Raw genomic sequence first — 21,463 nt, 5'->3', positions numbered from 1 at the left:
GTCCTACGCTGACGACACACAATTGGTCGTCACCATCGACAAACAGCGTACGGACGCAGAGCTTCGCTTTAAAAACTGCCTTTCCGATGTCTTTGCATGGCTAAACACTAACCATCTCAGATGTAATAGCGCAAAGACAGAGATTATTCCAATAGGTAAGAATATCTCTTTCTCCCCTAAAGACTGGTGGCCCACAGGCTCCGAGGCTCCTCCTAGTGCAGTTACAACAGCCAGAAATCTGGGTGTACAATTTGATTCCTCCCTCACTTTTGACGACCACGTCAAGATCACTGCTGGTCGATGTTTTGGACTAATAAAATCTCTGAGGAAATTCTTTGATTTCCTCCCAATCGCAGCCAGAAAGTCAGTCGCGGTAGCCCTTCTACTCTCCCGACTTGACTACTGCAACGGCCTTATGGCTGGGGTGAAAAAATCTACCCTCAGGAAGCTGCAGAGTTTACAACATGCTGCAGCTCGATTGGTTTTGCAACTCCCCAGAAGGTCATCTGCATCTGCAGCCCTGAATTCACTTCATTGGATGCCATTACACAAAAGAATTTTCTTCAAACTGCTTCTCACAGTTCATAAGACCATGCAAAACACAGGACCCCGCTATTTTGTAAACCGCTTCAAGCGCTACAATCCTTCGCGCTGCCTGAGATCTTCTGGGACTAACCTTGTCCAAATCCCCAGATTTAAATACAAGACCAGAGGAGGAAAGTCCTTTAATGTTCTGGCAGCTAAAGCCTGGAACACCTTGCCCATTGACCTCAGAGTCATCAATAATGAGAACAACTTCAGGAAACTCCTTAAGACATGGGTCTACAAACTCTCCGATTCCTCTGTCCTGGCTGCTATCTAGTTCCTTTTTTTATTTCACCACGTATTCCAGTTATTCCTCCGTAACTCGCTTAGCGCCATGATGCTCCCCTGGGAGCGAACGTTCGCGCTTTACAAATACCCACAAATATCAAATATCAAATAATATCAAAAAAAAAACGCACGAAAGGCATAGATGGGGGAGGAAGTGGAGAGGAGGAAGCCTCCCAGATGTGGGTGAGGAGGGGGGGGAATGGAGATGAGCGTATTTCAAAGTTAGAGCGTGTTTCAAAGTTTACATCTGAGCGCCAGGATACCCGTAGGGTGGCAGTAGCGCTATATAAGCACATATACAATACAATACAATTATAGAGCGATGGTAAAAAGAAAGTTACGTGTGCTCCGAGGCGGTGGGTTGAAGCAAGGAGAGGCTGTCCGAGCAGCCATTACGAGCGTGCGGACGGCGCTGAAAATGAAGAGTGCTTACTGTCCTTTAAAGGAGAGCGTGTAAAGCCGCAGTAAAAAATCCAGTCCGGGCGGGTGGTGCCAAAGGTGGACAGGGTGGTAACCAGGAGGGAATAAAAAGCCTCCAGGACAATCATTACACTTCGTTGACCACAATTAGTGACGCCAAATTCCGCACACCAACGGAAATTACTGGCAGAGCCGAAAGTCAACTTCTGAAACCGTATTGATTCCAAGAAGCCCTCGCAGAGCGAGCGGTGCATGCGCACTGCAACGCCAGGCGAGACCCTAAAAGGCTCGGCAGAACATTGGGAATTGTTACGCCTTCTTTTTTTGGAGAGTGGGCTTTGAATTGGGTCTCTGATGGCTTTTCATATTGTCCAAACTGCTTACATGGATCACTTTGCTTCCCATGTGTTATTTCACAACGACAAGACAGTTGGGAAATATTTTCTAAATCCCTATGGCTACAGACCGCATTGGCTATGTGATGTCCTCAATGGCATTATGAATTATTTTCTAGATGTACGAAACTCCATACATTCTCAGCCCTGAAGAGTCAGGGGTTATTATCCCAACTGACGAAACACGTGTCGGCTGGTTTCCTTTTGTATGGATCTCCTAGATAGGAGAAACATTAACATACTTATTAAAACAGGAATGAAAAGAACATTTGTGTGTGATCTTATCCTGTGAATGACTTCAACTTGATTACTCATATCATTAATACTGTTGTGTGCGCTTGACTGGTTAGTTCATTCATCATAAGGGTTAGCCTTCTCACCCTTTGGTTTCAAAGTTTTAGGGTTTTCTTTGAACAAGCAGCACCAAACAAATGTATACTATCGTGACTACTGAACCACTACATGTTGTGCGCCATCCAATTCTGAACACTGATAACCCTTCGCGGAACTGTTTGCATTTTATAATCTATTTACAATCATTTGCAGGTGTCTCCCTGCTCTATATTCAGGGATCTTGATGAGCCTTGCTTGTCCTTAAAAACATGGGGATTTAAGGAAGAATATACTAATATCCATACCAGCAATCCATGTGGTCCTATTTAATGATTTTCTGCAGGCTTCAGGTCTTAATACGATAAATGACAATTATTATGGTATGTTTTATAACCCTCCTCTTCTACTTGATGTGTTAATACTTATTTTGACTCTCAAAGGGTATATAGGTGGCTTCTCTTTCGTATTTTCACGGTGCGTTTATTTCTATATACTCATTACTTCGGGCATTTGATTAATATTGCAATGTCGTACAAGCATCATGGATACCAGGGTGGTATTAAGCAGGATTTGTTCTGAAGAATAATTTTGTGAAGTAGAAACTCGTCACTTTAAACACTCCAGTACATTTCTTGTTGGATTCTAAAATATCATGGAATGGAGTATATTAAATTGATGGCTACATCAATTGATGTTGTCCGACTTGACAATATTTCTTCGCTTTTCTGTCCAGCTGTTATCCATGGAATTATTCAAACAACAAGCACTTGTGCATTATTCGGTGATGCTTTATTTTTACCTTTATGTGGTGTCCTAACACTCTTCTCTCATATTCTCTATTTAGTCAGGTCCCTGTATGCACCTCTCAGACAATTGTTTTTATATGTTTTTTAAGTGTGTATATGTGCTATTTTTGGTTTTAAGATTTTGTATTATACACTGTTTTTGTATGTTTTAGAGCCCTGAGGCAGTCCACATGTAGTGGACAATATGCGCTGGCTGTTCTGTGTTTTTCCTATGAGAAATAAAGATGACTCTGGATGAAATATGGAAACAATGGACTAACTTTCGGAGGACCTTTGGTTGTGCTGTGCACAGGGCCGGACTGGGAGCTGAAATCGGCCCCGACAAACTGCTCAGGTGTGCGGCCGAGCTGTTTGCTAGGGCTGGTTTCGGCCGATTTTGTTACACAGGGCCGATTATGCCTGCCCACAGTAACAAAAACAGCCCCCCAGGAGCCAAAACCCAGCCTCCACCCCGGCGGGCCACCGGGGGAACACCTGGTGCCCACTACGGCCAGTCTGGCCCTGGCGGTGCACTTAACATTTTTATTTTGAACTTTTCGGATCTTCTGATCGCTCCTGGTAAACGGCAGGTGCAGTGGATTTCCCCGCAACATTGCTCTTTATATTGTATATTTTGACTTCTTCTGGGGAATAAGGAGGGAGGTGCGACTGTTATATAGGCTCACTGTTTCATTGTTTTGTACATTTCACTAATGCAGCTTCAAGTCTGTAGTGAAAAAACAACCTGTGTCACGAATACAATTTCAATCAAAATATTCCATTTTCTATTGGCGCTCATTCCATATAGGACATTAATCTCCCCCATCCCTTGCCACCACCCTCACACAAGTGCTTGTCTGCACACATTTTGCCAGATCAAATCTGAAAGAAACTGTACTGGAAAAAGAACAAACCTTGGCTATATACATCTGGGACAAAGGGAAAACGTGAACAATTAGTGTATTGGAACAGACTCCAAGCCGCCCTACGTTCCATTTCAGATATCTCAGTCTTCAACCATCAGCCAAACGCCTTTATGTTATATGTTATGTTATTTGTTAAAAACTGGTGAAAGATTCGTAAAACATTCGACCAACACGCTCATTGCTAAATGTTCGAAAGCATACCTGAACATTTGAACAACTATTGCGACAAAGATGGAATAAAAACCGGGGCGTGTCTTCGGCGATAATTGTCATCCGTTATATGTAATGTGTATCTCTGTACATTGTCATTAAAAATCTAATAAAAATATTGAAGAAAAAAAAATACACCTGAAAACGTGGCTTTTTAAAACTTAGCAGCGCACCATTGCTTCTCCTATAACCGCTTCTGTCAGCGCCTGGAAACTCTCATGAGTAGCTGTTTTGTGCTATAATGAATGTGTTTCAATCAATCATTCATTCATGATCACCATTTCAGGTTCTAGAACTCAAAACTGAGGAAAGTGCCCACCCAGTATGTACCTGAATTGTAAATATTAGGTTCACAATTATCACACCAGACCAATAGCACACATGTAACAAGGCTCCAACTGAACTGATCATTCACAAAAATGTTGCGTGTAAATTCTAAGAACTCGTTTTAATTTGCTTATTACGTCAGTCTTCTGTGTGAATACAATGTTGGTAAAGCACAATAGAACATAGCTGTTTCTTTGTAAGCTCTCAACATGTTTCACCTACTTGCAGATACTTCCCTTAAAAAGTTACTGTGTCTGCAATAACGCAGCTGCTATTCACATTAGAAAAGAAGACAAAGGCGGTGAGATCACAATTCAGTTTTTACTATATGTGAATATGCATGTCAGACTGATCGGTGGCATGCGTTCAACGGTAAAAAGACTGCATTATGGTGTTAAAACCTGGAAAGTCAGAATAAAAGTCGAAACCATGAACATAGCTCTACAATCTCCAATCCGGCCTTCCAAATGTAGCAGTTTCTCAATAAATCACCCGGTGTTTTCCACCTTATGGATCATCACATCCCTGAGTAACAAATGAAGCATCACTGAATAAGGCACAGAAATGGTGCTGAAAGGGCTGGGGTAAGGTATCCCTCTCACCCATAATCCTGTATGAGGCATTCAGATGCTGACAGAGGGTCCATCATTTTATCAACTAACCCTCATGTGCTTCAGATATGACAATACTACATGTATTGCTCTGAGTATTTTTAGTGGAAACCAGGAATCACCAAAGATGCTCCAACATTCAGCACAGCTTGTAATCTTCTAAAAGAGGTTACACATTTTGAGGGTCATTCTTTCCCGACATATTTTCGGCAAATTAAAAAAAGACCTCAATTGAGATTAGAAGTGCAAATCAACAGCTTCCCATGGGTCTGGAGTCGCAATATTGTGCGTGATTATCTTCAGATCTTCAGGGAACTGACCGCTGCCTCAGTCCTCCGGGGCGGTATGAGGGAGCCACATTCAGATGGTGGCCCATATTGTTCTTAAATCACAGTTAGCTACGATAGTCCTTCAGTAGCTGATTGGCAATGACCAGCCGTTGTATTTCACTGGTTCCCTCATAGATTTCTGTGATACGAGCATCCCGGTAGTGTCGCTCCGCTGGCATATCTGTCACGTAGCCCATTCCACCCAGGATCTGGATAGCCTGAAGAAGGGTAGAGCCAAGACAGAGGCATCTCAATACAACATGTAAAGAGCAGCAAGTAGAGAGCATGAAGAAACAAGTAAGGGTGGAAACGAAACTGTATAGAAGCACAGCAGCAGGCCTTTATGAAATAATCAAAATACACTGTTAAGAGGCCAGTCATAGTTGGGGAACACAAACTGCACGTGGTTGCAAATCCCCACAGATTACCCAGTAAATTACAGGAATTTAGCAGTGGAGTCAAAGAGTACCACAGCACTGCAGGTCACCACACGACAACTAACCAGTCTGTCAAAGCAAGTTAGCACTGCAGCCAGCGCAGAACATCAGCATAACACTCATAACTTGAATCTGTCAGGGGATCAGCCCTGGAGGCCACAGAATAACCACCATGAAAAAGGAAATTGATACTTCAGCCCACATAGTAACCACCTGGGGGTTGTCAAAGGTAAACAAATGTGTCATGGAAAGTTACCAGTCAGTGACAGGATGTGTAATGGCCTGTGATATGAAGTAATCACCGGAAGTCATCGAGTAAGCAGTATATCAAATAAAAGCACTGCTGGAGGTCACCACAGGGTAACCAGTTTGTCACAGGAAGTTAGCACTGTACTCCATACACGAACTAGACAGTGAGGAAGTTAGCTCAGCAACCCACAGAGTAACTAGTCTGTGTTAGGAAATCAGCCCCAGAGGCCTCAGAGCAACCTGCACTTCACACAAAAAAATCAGTAAAGGAGGCAAACATGAAAATAATGTGTGACAGGAAACTGGCACTGTAGTCCACAGATGAACTATGTTGACACAGGAAGTTAGCGCTGCATCTCAAAGTCAGCAGTGTAGGTAGCTGCATGGCACTGAGGTCTATCAGAGAACGTCCACACTGCAGGCCTCGGAGGAAGAACAGTTCCAGCCCTGTACCGCATCAGCATTGGTATCTTTCTCGATTCATATGCACTGAATATTCCCTAAGGTAAGATTTGGAAACCTTGGCAGGTAAACATGCAGTCGTTTTAAAAGAAGCACTAAATCTAACTGTAAAACTGCATTCCAAGCGCCTCAATCTGTGGGCTCATTGGTTTCAGGCAGTGAGTGGAGGAGCATCAAGCTCCACCGCCTCTAGTTCTGAAATAGGATGTACATTTTACTAAATAACAGAAAGTCTTAATGCAAACAATGACACGAAGGTGAGCATAATCCCACCAATTGCATTATCAAATGATGGCATTATTTATGTAGTAGTTATATTATAGTCACAGGTGGTACTGATGCATATCTCATTTTGAAATGGGTTGCATTAAACTAATGCCTGGTAACTGCCAGGCAAGTTGGTGAAGTTTGTTCTGTTTTACCTCAGGGGCACGATTCAAGCAGAGATTCTTGCTGAGATTGTTAGACGATGTGGAGTTTAAAGAACAACAGGATAAACAAGCATTGGCATAGCCAATAGGTCTCGCCTTTGGGACCTTCTAAGTATTTAACTATGCAGCAAAATCTCCTTGGTGCAACATCAACTGCTGCATGGCTAAACACTTATAATATCCCAAAGGCGAGACCTATTGGCTATGCCAAAGCTTGTTCTTGCTTGCACCAAGGCCTTTGGCATCGTTGCTACCTACGGTCCTGTTTCTCAGCCTGCACTGTATGAGGATGACTGTGTGTGTGTCCGGTCAGTCAGTCTCTCACTGTAAACTGAAGCTGGATGATCCCAACTTCTTATCAGAAGGTTATTTTGAATTGAAGTAAGCTGTTTAATCCTAGCTCATCCACTTGAAGTAATGCATCATCGTTGACAGAATGAATGATCTGACTAAAGGTTTTTGAGAGCAGTTGAAAGCAGGGTGAAATGCAGGTAATGCTGTCAGTTGAAGCCGAAGCCCCCGGGGAAGGACATGGGTCAGATTTATGGACTCCCATCAACAGATAGCAGCCCACTTTCTCCACAGACAATTGACCAGACTGCCAGCTGACACCCAGCTTTCACAAGACTGTCAATGCCTACACACATAAGGAGCATTGTATGTTATACAAAGAGATTATTTTTGAAAAAATGTGCATTACATGGATGGAACAGTTTTGTTCTACTTATACTAAAGCATAAGAGCACAGAGACCATAGAAATTTCACACGTAAGCACACTGAAAACTGGGCAGCTTTTTCTTTCAAAGGGCTATGATGTTCTTTCCTTGTTCAGGGTAAATGTTATTTTATCATTTTACAACGTTGCAAAGAAAAAGACACTAATATAGTGACAAGGACTTATAAGTTACCAAGAGCATCATGTGAGGAGAGGATCATGAGCAAAGTTTTTTTATTTTTTATTTAAAATGTTTATTTTGATTGGCTGGTGGGAAAAGGGTGATAATAAACAACGAAGAAAGAGAAGCATAATCCTTGCCTCCGAGTCCTTTAATTGAAAAGGAAATTTAAGATGGGTATGCTCGAAAAAGTTTTAGTCTGTGAGAAGTCGTTCAAATTTAATATGTCCGGATCGTAATTAGTTATAATTACACGTCTGTTGCCAGGGTCAGGAACATAGACTAGATGTGTTATCCCATGCAAAGATGGTCGCCGCATTACATAATGCTACGCTCCGGGATGCAATTTTTTTCCTCTGTTTACCACGATGAGATACTCTCCGGAATGCTGACTGGGTGCATGGAACTTAAAGCGGCTCTGGGCTCTCATCGAAAGCGGCCCATCCCGGATCAGCCGTCTCTAGAAGGTGGATGTGTCGTCAGAGACCGGATGTGTCGCCTGAGGAGTGTCAGAGACCGGAAGTAGCCACAGCAACAGCAGTAGCCTGAACATCAGAGGAGCCGCCTGAGGAGAAGCCATGAACCCCGAATAGTAAGAATGAGTGGACAGAGTGAACGGCGGTTTCAGTGAAGTGGCGGGTCTGGGGATACTGCGAGGAATTGAGCTGGGGCTGCAGTGGGGAGGAGTATAGATGCAATTGTGCATAAGAGGGGTACAGCGAACAAGGGGTGTAGCTTTAGTGAGAGTTCTCATGTAAATACTATGTATGGGTGGGTGCTAACTCTTCCTTGATAATACGTAGAGAGTAGGGCGGAAGGCTCGGATAAAGGTGGTCAGTGGATGATGTGGGATTCAAGTAAGGGAGTGGTGATCTGGAGGAGAGACTCAAACGGAAGAATGTAAAATGGGATCGCACAGTCGGACTTAAATAATAGGAAAACGAGAAGATCCTTTGAGTGCAAGGAGAAACTGAGATCAGTACCGATGTATAGATGAGAATTTTACTTGAACAGTTGTGTTATGTATATGATAGTTTCTAGGTTATTCAAGAATACCACACTGCGTTGAGCCACTAGGCTACTGGTTGAGAAGAATAACTGGGACTGACGGTGGGGTCAGGGCTAGTGCTGTGGGCCTGACAGTGCGGTTCTGACAGAAGGAGAAGAACCAGGTCTATTTCTGTGGGGGCCGTGTAAGCTGCGAGTCTGACATTAGGAAGGTGAAGTGTATTGTTGAAAACATGGCAAAGACTGGAGTCAAATTCACTCGTTATTGATGTTGAGAGGTGAGAGGTGAAGGAATTCAGTTTCTTGGGAGTTTAGAAGAAGTAAGTTCTCCCTCATCAGCATCTGTAACTGGGATAGACAATTACTTAATATGTCAATTGGTGATGTTTTTAGCGACATCTGGGTGCCGTCAGCATATTAGTGCAGGTCTGCGCCATAATAATTTAGGCTTAAGCTTAATTTCCACATGTAAATATCAAATAGTGTTAGTGCAAGGGTTGACCTCCGAGGAAAACTGTAAACCGTTTTGGCTGTGACAGAAGATACTGATAATTACTATTTGAGATTTGTTTTGTCAGGAAAAAAAAGCAGTCTTCAACATGGACACGGACAGAGCGAGTGGGCGTGCGGCTGCAAAAGTGAAAGCAGCTGCAGCGTCCACATGCTTAATGACCTGTGAAAGACAGATGGCGGCTGTGCACGCTCGCGTGAACCCAAGCGCTAGGCCAGCCAAAGCGTGGGGGTAGCACTTTGAAAACCCACCTACTAAATGCCTCGCAGAGCACCACATGCGCTGGCTCAGCGAGATGCAAGTTTGCTGTTAAAGAAGTACAATTGTTCTGTTGGATGCAAGGGTTCACATTTGTCTAATATAAAGCCTGATTGCATTTCCATCCTTTATTTTTTGGGGGCGCAAAGACAAGAAGGCACTTTGTCAACTGGTAGAATTTAGCTTGAGGAATATGATCAATTGGTACTGGAGTAAGTATAGACAGTGGTTTCAAGTTAAATAAAGATGATAACAATGGACACCATTTCAGACTGAGAATGCTCTACACTTTTTTCCTATCCAGAAGAAACAGTGGAGGTAGCTTCTTCACACAGAAATAGGAACAGATTGTAGACATGGCCAAGAAAGGCTAGTGGTAACTGTGTTATGGTGCAGGCCCTTGGATATTAACGTGAAAAACAGGAGGACCCTGAGAACAATCTTAGAGATATCAAAGAACATGTGCTGATCAAGAAGAAGCTATTAATAACCAATGTAAAACCTCCATCATCTGTAGAATACCAAGGAGTTGGTGATATAAACTTTATTTGTGAGAATCATTCATTTTGTTCAGGTGGAAGGGGGGAAAGGACACGAATTAAAGTCCTCTGCTGGATACAAAACATTGAAAGACTCAGAAACCACATTGAGCAAAAGCAAAATCAGAAATTGCGTGCACCCCTTGCACTTTGTATGGCTCTGCTGAGATCAGTCTTCCAAATCAGATACTCACAACCTTCTGGTAGCAGTTTTATTTTTTTAAATGTACTGTCATAGTGCAGGCTCTGTTGACTAGGACCAGGATGGAGATTTTCATTCCTGTTCAGCTGCGCAGTCTCAGGTGACACAGGCTGTAGGTAATGTGTGCCAGTGGGGCCCACTGTCACTTATCTAAGGCGGCAGGCAATCTTTCAATACTTCCCACAAACAAGATCCTGTTGAAAAATGTACTGGCTAAGGCTTCCTGTACTTTAAGGGCCCAGGTCAGGCAGTCAAGTCAGCGTGCCCTTTGTGTCACAACTGTGACACTGGTGGGGAAAGGCTCCTGGCTCATACCATACTGCACTGAGCCAGCGTGGTCGGGTAGTGGTCTGAGCAGCAAACTTTATTCTACACTCACTTCTCAGCCAATGAAATATACTTTCTTTTACAGATTATGTGGATAGCTACTGGTATCACAGTGTTACTGGAGCACTTTTCCAACTTAACTGCTCTGGGAACGCCCTGCACTTTCTTTATATTCACAAACCCACCTGCCCACCTCCCTTCAAAAAGAAACACCAGTGTGGTATTAACCAGCACAAAGTAAATCTCTGCTGCTACACAAAGATGCCATACAGGCTTTCCCTCCGTTCCCCCAACAAACCTCAGACATATTCAAAGAGGAATCTCTCCCTTTCCCAGATATTTAGGCTCCACTATTCACTTCAGAGGGAAATGACTGAGCAGCAACAGCCAGTGTGAGGCATCATGGATAACAGAAGTTCCTGGAGCCTTGAAAGGACAGGGTGCTTTGTTAACTCTTGCAATATACACCTCTCAGGCAGCATTCTCCCTCATTGGTTAGACATTTAGGCAGCAATGTGTGTATGAATACTGCAATGTAGTTTTGAGAAGGTTTTTTTTTTTTAAATACGATATACAGCCGACAAAATCTTGCCTGTATAGAATTCTGGAGGGTGCATAGCAACATTAGACAGGACGTTTACCTTCACTATGAATACATATTACAGCTGTGAAGTATTCCGAGGTCCGTTCTTCTTTAAGAAAGTTTCTTCTTTAGTTTACTTCTTCAGTTTTTTAAAGAAAGTTTCTTCTTTAGTTTGTAAAAGGATTTACTCCATACCATACACTGTTGTTCCATGCTCCGAGGACATCAAAATAAAAGCAATTCATCTTGCAAAAATTAACTCTTATCAAAAAGCGGAAAGACTAGAATATGGACTCTGTAAGACTATTTAAGCTATTAAGTCTTTTTGTAGCGGGTTAAGTGCTCAGTTCTTGCCATTAAGCAGAATCACTTTAGTGCCACTACTAAAGAAGTAAGCCGCCAAATGAAGATATTAAGAAAACTAAAATCCTTCCATCCCCAAAAGGCCTAAAGTCTGCCATGCAAGCCCTTGTGATTCCCAGATTGGACTATGGAAGCACAAACGTCTCCAGGCTGCCCAGATCCACATCAGCCCCGTTAAGGGCCTCCCTTAACTCTACTGCAAGACTCATCACGGGATCAAAAAGGAACAATCACATCTCTCCTGACCTGAAATCCCACAATGAGCTCCCCTACGAAGCAGGAATTCAATTGAAAATTGCATGCATGACTCCCAAAGCTCTACACTTCAACACCCCAAGCTATCTCGCTAAGAAGCATGAACTTTCAGGGGGCTTTAGCATCTTACTACTAAAGTTCAGAGTTTTTTCAGGAGAAAACCTACAACAGAGCTTTCTCTGGCATTGCCCCTCTTATTTGGAACTCTCTCCCCTCTGAAATGAGAATGATCTCTTCAAATACATCTTTAAAGAAAGAAGTCATACTTCTATTTGTGAACACATTCCTAGAATAGGCCTTTAGAATTTCCCTTGTCATATGTATATAGACCATGTTTTACTGATCTATCTCTGTGCCTTCATCCACTTGTAACACGCTCTGATACCTGCAAGGATCACATTTGCGCTATATAAAACTTTTCAAATACTTTAAAAAAGAAATAAATTATGCCGCATTCAAAGCAACTTATTTCTGTCAGAAAATGTTCCTCTTCTACACCAATCTGTTGATTGACCCACTACATTTCCACCATGAACCAGGCTCAGATAGTATGCAATCTAAGTTGCACAAAATTGAAAAATAGAGTTCTTGTTTAAATAATCTATGAACTTAAAGGGGCCAGATATGTTTTTGTCATTCTACTCCCACCTATTTATCTACCCTAGGGAGGCCGAGTATTTACCTGATGAGAAATGGCTGTTGCAGCTTCTGATGCAGCTAACTTCGCCATGGCTGCTTCCTAAAGAACACAGGAGATCAAAAAGTAAACATTTATTCCAGTGCATCTTCCTCGGAATAACATTCAAACGAATCCCCCATATATCGTGTATTTCTCTGTTGAACGTTTGTTATTCGTCCTCCTGGTGGATGCAGCTAGACCCCCAGATAACACCAATGACGAAAGTTCTGCTTATTGAGTTTCAAATAAAGGAATATGGTATTCCGCATTATTTGTGATTTCATAACATCCACCACAAAAAAGAGAATGGTTCGTTCAAATACCCCCCTGTGGTGCAGTAACAATGGGTAGATGTTGAAATAGTCCTTACTCATCAAGGTGCTAAGAGATGAGGAAGTGCAGAAGCAGGAGGGGAGTACTCCTCTTTCACTCAGAGGGCTAATCTTCCTAGAATGACACCTCAAGAGTTAAAAGCAGAACATGTGGTATCGTTGCAGAACTTGGAGGCAGTAAATACCGGTACTTGACGGGGGAGGCACTATAAAAGGGGCCACGGCTGCTCAAGGACAAATGCCTTAATGCCCCATCAGCAAAGGAAAGGCAAAGTTGTAAAAATGAGAGAGATGGACATGTGGTTGAACAGAAAGGCATCATGGGAAATGGACTAGTTAGTAGTACTATACCCAGCACTTAAAGAAAATAGTTGTCACAGTGGGTGACACTGGCACCTCAGCAATGAGAAGACACTCACAATACCTGGAAATACAATTGATCGCACTGTATTACCTCTTGGAGGAGGCACACATTGCAGACTGGGGGCGATACTGCGCTCTTAGGGAAGTGGGTGATATTATGAAACCATATACTACTATGGAATAGGCACTATAGCATTCAGAGGGGAGTGGGTGATGCTTGGGGGCTTCAATGGAGGAAGCACAAGATACTGGGGGGAAAGTGCTGCAGCACTCTGCAGGCTGTGGGCACTGGGGCTCTTCAATGGAGCAAGCATATGACACTGTAAAGAAAGAGCTGCAGTGTCTGAGGGTAGTGGCAGGACATAGGCCATTGTGGAGAAGAGTAGCAGCGCTTTGTGGGGGGAGAGGGGGTGGTAGTATACTGTGTGCCCGGGATTCCATACCTTAGTGTAGGCCTTTTTGTTGTCCTTCAGCATTGCTGCTCGCCACGTCAGCAGGCGAGCGCTCTCCAGGGCCAGAGCCATGTCTGCCAGTTTAAACTGAAACAAAAGCACAGGGTCACAGACATGCAGACCACAAACACCCATAGAACCCGACAGCCACTATAAGAGGGCAGCAGGAGAGTACCTAACTAAAAACAAGACAACTGCAAGAGGTCAGGCCCAGAGTACCCCAAACCAGACACCAACTAAAACATGTAGGGAGATCTCCTACCTAAATCCAAACATCATTGCTGGGTCATTAAATAAACATTTCTTAACATCAGAACTCCTACAATATCCAGCTATCCTCAAAGAGCTCCCACATCAACTTTCGAGGTGTATCTAAGAAGCACCTCCACATCTGCCACTGACAAAAAAAAAGTGAATTTGCAGAGCATCCCTTCACTAAGGACACCAGAACTGGTGTATTTAAAATTCAAGGTAAGACCTGAGAGAGCATTAGCAGAATAATCGGAAAAACCAGCAACAAAACACAACCGCAGTCTCTGAGACTTTAAAATCTATGTCACTAATTGTCAGCTTACTCATTCACTCTTCACAATCTAGTTTATGATAGTCTATCAATTTATTATTATTATTTGTTAAATTTGTAGGGCGCTCAGCTACCCAAGAAGGGTTTCCCGATGATATGATAATCTATTAGGTGTTACGGCCTGTAATAAATCCACTACACAAAGACAAGTTCCCTAAAGCTTGATAAAGAAGCATTGAAAATGCAATAGATCTAGCCATTTACTTTGCTTTACAATACCATTAGCAAAGCAAATGGCTTTACCTTAATCAAAGGTGAGACCTATTACATTTTCAATGCTTGTTATGTAGGGTGTCCGAGGATTGTGAAAGAAAAGTTTAGGCAGCCTCAATTGGTCTGTCTCTGCCAGTGGTAAACAGTGACACCTGTACTACGGCGTAAAGCAACAACCTTCCCTGACTCCTTGCTGGGTGATTAAGAAAACCTCGGATGTTATCTTGAGTCGCCCTCATTATAATTTGTTAAGAAGGACTTGGTTAATACTAATGCTTAATTGAAATTACAATAGCATTTTTTTTACCACGTTGCTGGTTACTTTCATAGTTCTCGCCCGATTCATCAGACAGTAGTACCAGGTGTCAGCTGTTACCTTCTTCCCACTTCCCAGTATCGTTGCAACAAACACTATAACATGTATCCTACGTGATCCCTGTCACTACCATCAGGGACTGCATTCCTTCGAGTTTGCTCCAGAAGAGGCGTAGGGTTACCTCACAAACGGAGGAGTATCACAGAGGGTCGAGCAAGGAACTTTATGGGCCACGCCACTAAGGTGTCGAGTTGGTTGATGTAAGCTACACAGAGTATTATTGGCGTTTACTTTGACTTTTTAATGTATTCTCATACTTTCCCTAGTCACTCGTGTACAGTATTCATGCTGTAATGTATGTGCATAAATGTACGATAAACACAAACCACAGTACCTTACAACAAAGTCCAAGCCGTTAGGGTGAGGGTAATGTGCATAGTGCCTACCTATAACACGTGTGGGGTTAAAGATTTGTGAAATGTAATTGTTTTAATAGTACTATTTTCCTCATTAAAAATATTAAATTAAATGCTATCAATTACTGTAAACATTTGGAACTATTAATGCACCCCCAAACTGTATGCATTACATAAACAAGAGAAGTTTGAGTCTAGATTTTTGCGAACATGCAAAAGTTATTTACGTTACGGGTAATTTTACACGGAGCTCTCGAGTTTCCAAGGTTTGCGCGTGAGTAGCTCATGCAGTACAGGTTTTTGCTTTGCATAGGGGGACTTGTTGTCCTGCTTTTTTCATTACAGCATCTGGACAGCACATCCCAATAAACAAAAACCTGACTGCATGAGCCTGTGAAACTTGTGAGCTCTGCTTTACATTGCATTTCCCTGGCATTTGCTCTGACCTACCTGGAGTACTCCCACTTTTGAAAGAGCGGTTCGATAGTGCAAGTGCACCAGAACGCCATGACAAATCACGCACGTCACGCATGTGCGTATATTATACCTATGTGAATTATGCACAATGTGTACATCCATCCATACCTTTCAGATGACGCACTTGTTACCTCAGGACATACAGGAAAGAATCAAAGACAAATGATATGAAATGCTCTTGGACTCTATAGTAATGTTTTAGCCTTGTTAGGGTGTTCGTGTTCCCAGTGTAACTGCGCGCGGTGCTTGATACCCACAAAATTAAGAAAGCACCCGGCTGAATAATGCCACAGAATCTTCTCAGCCTCACTGCCAGCTCTCAGACAGACCTCTACAGACACCCGAAGACCCGTCGATTCATGCAGAGCCCTAGGGCACCCCTCCGCGTTCTAGTTTCATTCGCAGCTGTGTGACATCGGTGTTGAGGACAGAGCAATCAATTTTTTCAGAGGCCTTTCATGAAGTTCTATTTCAAAGCGCTGCCTAAACAACAAGCGCTTGCCATTGCGGGAAGGCAGCCGCTGTTTATTTTTGCATCGCGCTTTCACTCAAAGTGAAAGCGCAATGCAAAAATAAACATGCAGCGCCCGGTCTAATTTTGGGAGGGCCCATCCGGACTGGATCTCACGGCTTGTTTATATAACATGCCTCTTGAGATAAGAAACTGCTTCACGACAGCTGTGAAGCAGATGAGCCAGTCCGGACGGGCCGGACCAAAAGGCGAAAGGGAGGCAACGCAAACAGCTTATTTCCAATGGCAGGCCACCGTTTAGCATAAACAGTGACCCCAGCCAATGGAAATGAGGGTCCATTTCTGAAATCCCTCTCACAAAATTTCTCGCCAGCGAGCCGCGCATGCGCTGCAACACAGGCGAGACCTAAAAAGGGGGACTATTCACAAAGGTAATATACATGTGAACGTTTAATCATCTGTATTTACTACTACTTCCACACTACACTATTTTGCTATTTACCATTTCTGAGAGTTGAGTTACATGTCTCAACCCCCTAAAATCAGCATGTGCAGACTCCTACAAAAGGATTTACAGGAGTAAAACTAGGACTAGTATCTTTGTACACATAGGGGGTCTACCTATGGGAAATTATAAGGAAAATTATAAATGTTTAATATTCTTTCTTTAAACAATATAAAAATATTTCAATGGCTAATATAACTGTAAAATAATGTTGAATATTTGTTCTTAGAGCACATATATATTTTTACATCACATTAGCGCCAACTAAATGTGCATTCATTATTGTAAACATTTTAATTTATACATTTTTTAAAAAAATGCCACCCTCACTAACATTTTTATTATTTAATATGTAGTCATTTTTTTTCAATGTGTTGTTATCTAAATTATGTTTAATCTTTTTTTCCAAATAAAGTTAAAAAGGTTATTTTTTTAGACAACATTTATTTTCAATATATTTTAAAATTACGTATTAATAATTGTTTACATTTGTAAAAGTATACAATTTCAGTAGCTCGTATGGGGTGTTACTTTATTTACCTTGTTTTGTATGGAAATGTATTGCAGAACCTGCATGTGGGCTGGATTACATTTGAGCCGGTTTTGACAACTGCAGGGCTATGGTAACTTTAGAAGTGTAGTTTGTGAATAGCAAATGTCTGGGACTTAAGATGTGCATTTGTATCCGCATGTCCTTCCCTAAATCCTGCTTTTAATTCCCCATAACCCTTACCATCTGGTAGTAAATATTCCCCATTTTAAAGCCAATTTCCATTGTCTTGCCCACATTAACTACTGAAATGTATAACTATGTGTGCAGAGATCAACAGGAACAGAAAAGATAGGCAAGGCAAAGGTCTCCCCCTGTAGGTCTATGAATAGCACTTTGTAGTACGCGAGTAGTACAATTTCATACACAACAAAAGGCAGCTTGTGAATAAGTCCCAAATTATGTCACAAGCAACACCTGTGGGTCCTCTTCCCAATATAATAAATACGGTTTTAGAGTTATTCTCTGTGTTGATGACTCCCAGCTGATTTAAAGACTCAACAAACCTTTCTCTGATTTCCAGGAAGGCATGACAGGATGCCTCCAACCTCCAGGATATTTTGCATTGAATGAATGGTAATTTCTTCCGACGAAATGGGCCACAAACTGAACTACTGGTGTTAGGCAGTAATCCTTCTTGGTCCTCAGCACTCTTGCCTGCCTCTCTTGGAAATGCTCCCCCAACAGTGGGAGATTTCAATCTGTCTTCGAAGATTAGCTTAATGGTCTCTCTACGTTTCCATGAAACCCGACTCATGAAGAACATTCTTCCATTTATTTCTTCCCATTTGAAAGTAACTTGTGGCTAATGCACCCACCACCTCTAGACTAGATTATGCTAAAGCTTGTTATCTAGGTCTTCCAGTCTCTTCCATCGCAAATTGCATGATATTTAGAACATGGATGTCCTAATTATCTGGGTCCCTTGGTGATCACTACGCTGGCACCCAATCTCAAATAGTATTCACTTTAAGATGCTTTGCATCAGTCATATTATTTCAAAGCACAATGGTCCTTATGGTAGCAGTAGCATTGTGATATGAACACATATTGAATATTAAGACACGTTTTAAAACATTAGAACATGTACAAGAGAGACTAAATCTACATGGAATATCAGTGGGGTTGGAAACCGTGCTCGGTGCTCAAACAATTGGGATACTGCTGGGCAAAGTGTAAATGTATATATATATCACAAGTCTAAAGTACAAATGGCCCGCAAGTCACAAATTAATAATATTTCCACAATAACTGTATTCAGGTTACACCACGGGTATGTCGGAATCTCTGGATATAGCCCAGTAACTTATAACTAAATCAGTGTGCGGAGGAGCTGGTTTTCCTTTTTTTAGCCTTACACATATTCCTTAATGATACCAGTAGTTCTGTCACATACCCCTGGCAGCTGGAACCTGCAGAAACAGGGCTCCCACTGACGTCACATACCCCTGGCAGCTGGAACCTGCAGAAACAGGGCTCCCACTTACGTCACATACCCCTGGCAGCTGGAACCTGCAGAAACAGTGCTCACACTGATGTCAGATGTCTTATAATTGACTGGTAAGCCAGTTTCAATTCCATAGCCCCTACAAACCATATACCACCCCATTTGATCTCCTTTTACTTCTTCCTGATGGTTCCTTCCTCTTGTTGTCCTTCAGGTAGAATCATAACTCTGCAATAATTCTCAAATAATTATATGCAAGAAATGCCACAATCATGTACTCGCCACCAATGAGTTAAAATAGATTGTTTATTTGTCATGCTTTTTTGCCAATTATTATGATTTTAATTTATATATGTCATCTTGTTTTTGTATGTTTCCCTGTTACCTTATGTGGGTCCTTGGCTGTGTACAGATTTAAGTCCTGATGATGATCCTCTATTTCTAATGATTGGAAACGCAGAGACATATGATACGGACCCTCCCTTATGTTATTATTTGTTACATGTGGGCCATACCTGTACTTTTGTGCATGCGATGCATCTACATTTACACTTTGCACACAAATACAAAGATCGCTTGACCACCAAGCAGTTTTCTCCACCTCACTGAAATTCCATGTAGACTTTGTGCCTCTATATACATTATATTTTATAATAAAACAAGTCTCAATATATAATCTGTCCATCTCACAATACTACTTTTATGATAGGGACCACTACGCTTTGAAATATTACTGAAACCCCAGGTCCCTAGTAATCCCTAGTGTTTCCCTTTGACTATAAATGCATTGCTTATGTCATAAGGATTTTTATGAGTCTGGCCTTTTCTTTCTCCAAATTCTTTTGCCCAAATATTCTCCTAAGCATTTTGTCAGATCCAGTTGATTACGACTGTTGGCTGTTACTCACTTTACTAAAGCAAGGCCAGGAGGAAGAGTCCTCTCTTTAAGAGCTCCTAAGCACTAGAATGCTCTCCCTCGCTCCATCTCCATTTCAATACTTGGAAAATCATCTCTTAATTAGAAGAGTCCTTAAAACTCTTTGCTCCGAGCCCCCTACAGCTGGACATGAGTTTTAGGGCCTTTATGCCTTTGGGTAATAGTAAACACTTTACAAGCAACCCATTCAATTCAAATCCTACACAGTCTGCACAGTAATAAATACACAACCCAAATGATAACCTGAGAACACCCTACAACCCTGACACCAACCAATGGACAGCACAGAAAACACTAAAACAAATACTTCGATGTGCAACTCACCTGAATAGCCTGCAGTTTGCTGATTGATGATCCAAAGGCAAGTCTCTTCTCTGCATAATCCACAGAGCAGTCCAGGGCAGCCTGTGCGATGCCTAGGGCCTGTGATGCAATACCAATCCTGCCACAGTCCAGGGTTTGCTGTTTAGCAAAAATTGTAAAGAAATACAGAGGTCAGTACTTCTAATGTACTGTAAGAGGTCGGTCAGTCAGTCATAAATCTGTATTCAGTTCAAAGGAACCATAAAAGTGAACAGGATAAATATAAAAAAAACAATAAAATAAAGGTCACAGTGCAAAAGCATAACATAAAATGGAGTACGTTTTACAGCACCTCATTGCAATAAAATACCATTTGATTAAGACAAACCTGAGAAAACTAAAACCTTTAAATAGTCCATAAAAGATTACATAAAGGGTCAGCCAAGTTACTCAGGATGTCGGACCGGAAATGAGTCAGACAAAATTATCAGTCCGTTTTACTTGGGGCTACGTAAAACCGAAATGGCGAAACGCATACCACTTGAGCAAAGCGTATTATAATAAGCTACATACAAAACCTGTAAAAGGAATCAGTAATAAAAAATACATGATAAGATTTATGAAGGGTCAATACTTAAAAATGCTGTATAAGGATACTGAATGTTAAAAATGCTGCAGCTATGTTGAGCCAACTCTATTTCTGAGAATGTCTAAATTTCAAAGTCCCACATATAAAGCTAGTAATAGCAAAGCAACAATATATTGGTTTGAGTCGTAAAAGACGGGATAAGCTGGCATTATGGCTTCTAACCCCGAATTACAGCAGCATGGGTCGTGGAAAAGACCTTCTGGGTTCGGAGTAAAGTCTGCAGAAAAACAAAGTGGACAAGAGATCGTTTTGCAATGCCATCGCAAGGACAAAGGGGTATGCTGTGAAACCATGAACCATGCTGGGGGTCAGCTATCAAAAAGTGGACCGTGCCTAATCTAAAACGGCTAAGGTAGAACCTATGTTCTATATTAATGACCCAAAGGATATAGAGTTCAACCCCCGCCTCTTGTTTAAACCAAAATAGTACGAAATTGAGGCTGAAAAATGTTGGTTGCAAAATCTCAACTGGGTTCCATGATGGTATAAAGCGGTTTTCATCATATCTGTAGCACTTCAAGAAAGTTCATTTGGAGAAAAAAAGAAATAGGAAAGATCTAGTTCCAAAAAAGATTATCTTACTTATGACAACCTGGGAATGGCTTTAAATTGTTCTAATTTTATGCAGGGCATCAAAATCTCTTTGGTGAAGGAACAGAACGGGGACGAGGTATTTTAGAGGCCATTAAAGTCCTTCACTATTACAAAAAGGTGAGGAACAAGCACTGTTCTGAAATACCAGGATCAAAGACTTGTCCAATTTTATATATCTGGTCAATCTTAACGGACCCTTTCTCAGACAATTTTGTTAACACGAAGTGGCTCTTTCTTAGGCTATTGAGTCAGGAATAAGCCAGTTTACACCTTCTTTACTGGTGGCATGAAAGGTTCTCCTTTTCTCTGCCAGTCAGCTGGTTGTTACACTGTTTATATTGTGGTAGGAGGCACAGAGGGGAATGATAGAAGGTATGGATTCGACAAAGGTGTCTGAACTGGTTGGTGTAATTAGGAGATTTTTGCCACTGTTGCCAGTTGAAG

At 41.9% G+C, this 21,463-nt stretch overlaps 1 protein-coding gene across 2 annotated transcripts in view; it reads right to left on the bottom strand.

Moving 5' to 3' along the window:
- Window positions 1-4,371: 4,371 nt before the first annotated feature.
- Window positions 4,372-21,463, bottom strand: part of ACADS (acyl-CoA dehydrogenase short chain) — a 58,379-nt gene continuing 41,287 nt past the window's right edge. For both annotated transcript variants that reach the window (XM_078667698.1, XM_078667699.1), the window contains exons 7-10: window positions 19,798-19,935; window positions 13,549-13,644; window positions 12,414-12,470; window positions 4,372-5,427 (exon numbers count right to left, since the gene is read on the bottom strand). In XM_078667698.1, the coding sequence (XP_078523824.1) occupies window positions 5,275-5,427; window positions 12,414-12,470; window positions 13,549-13,644; window positions 19,798-19,935 (444 nt within the window). In that variant the 3' untranslated portion in view covers window positions 4,372-5,274. The remainder of the gene's footprint in view (window positions 5,428-12,413; window positions 12,471-13,548; window positions 13,645-19,797; window positions 19,936-21,463) is intronic.

This window comes from Lissotriton helveticus, chromosome 11 (genome assembly GCF_964261635.1).
Source record: "Lissotriton helveticus chromosome 11, aLisHel1.1, whole genome shotgun sequence".
NCBI lineage: Eukaryota > Metazoa > Chordata > Amphibia > Caudata > Salamandridae > Lissotriton > Lissotriton helveticus.
Note: the sequence above shows the minus strand (reverse complement) of the source record. Positions and strands in the feature narration are given on the sequence as shown.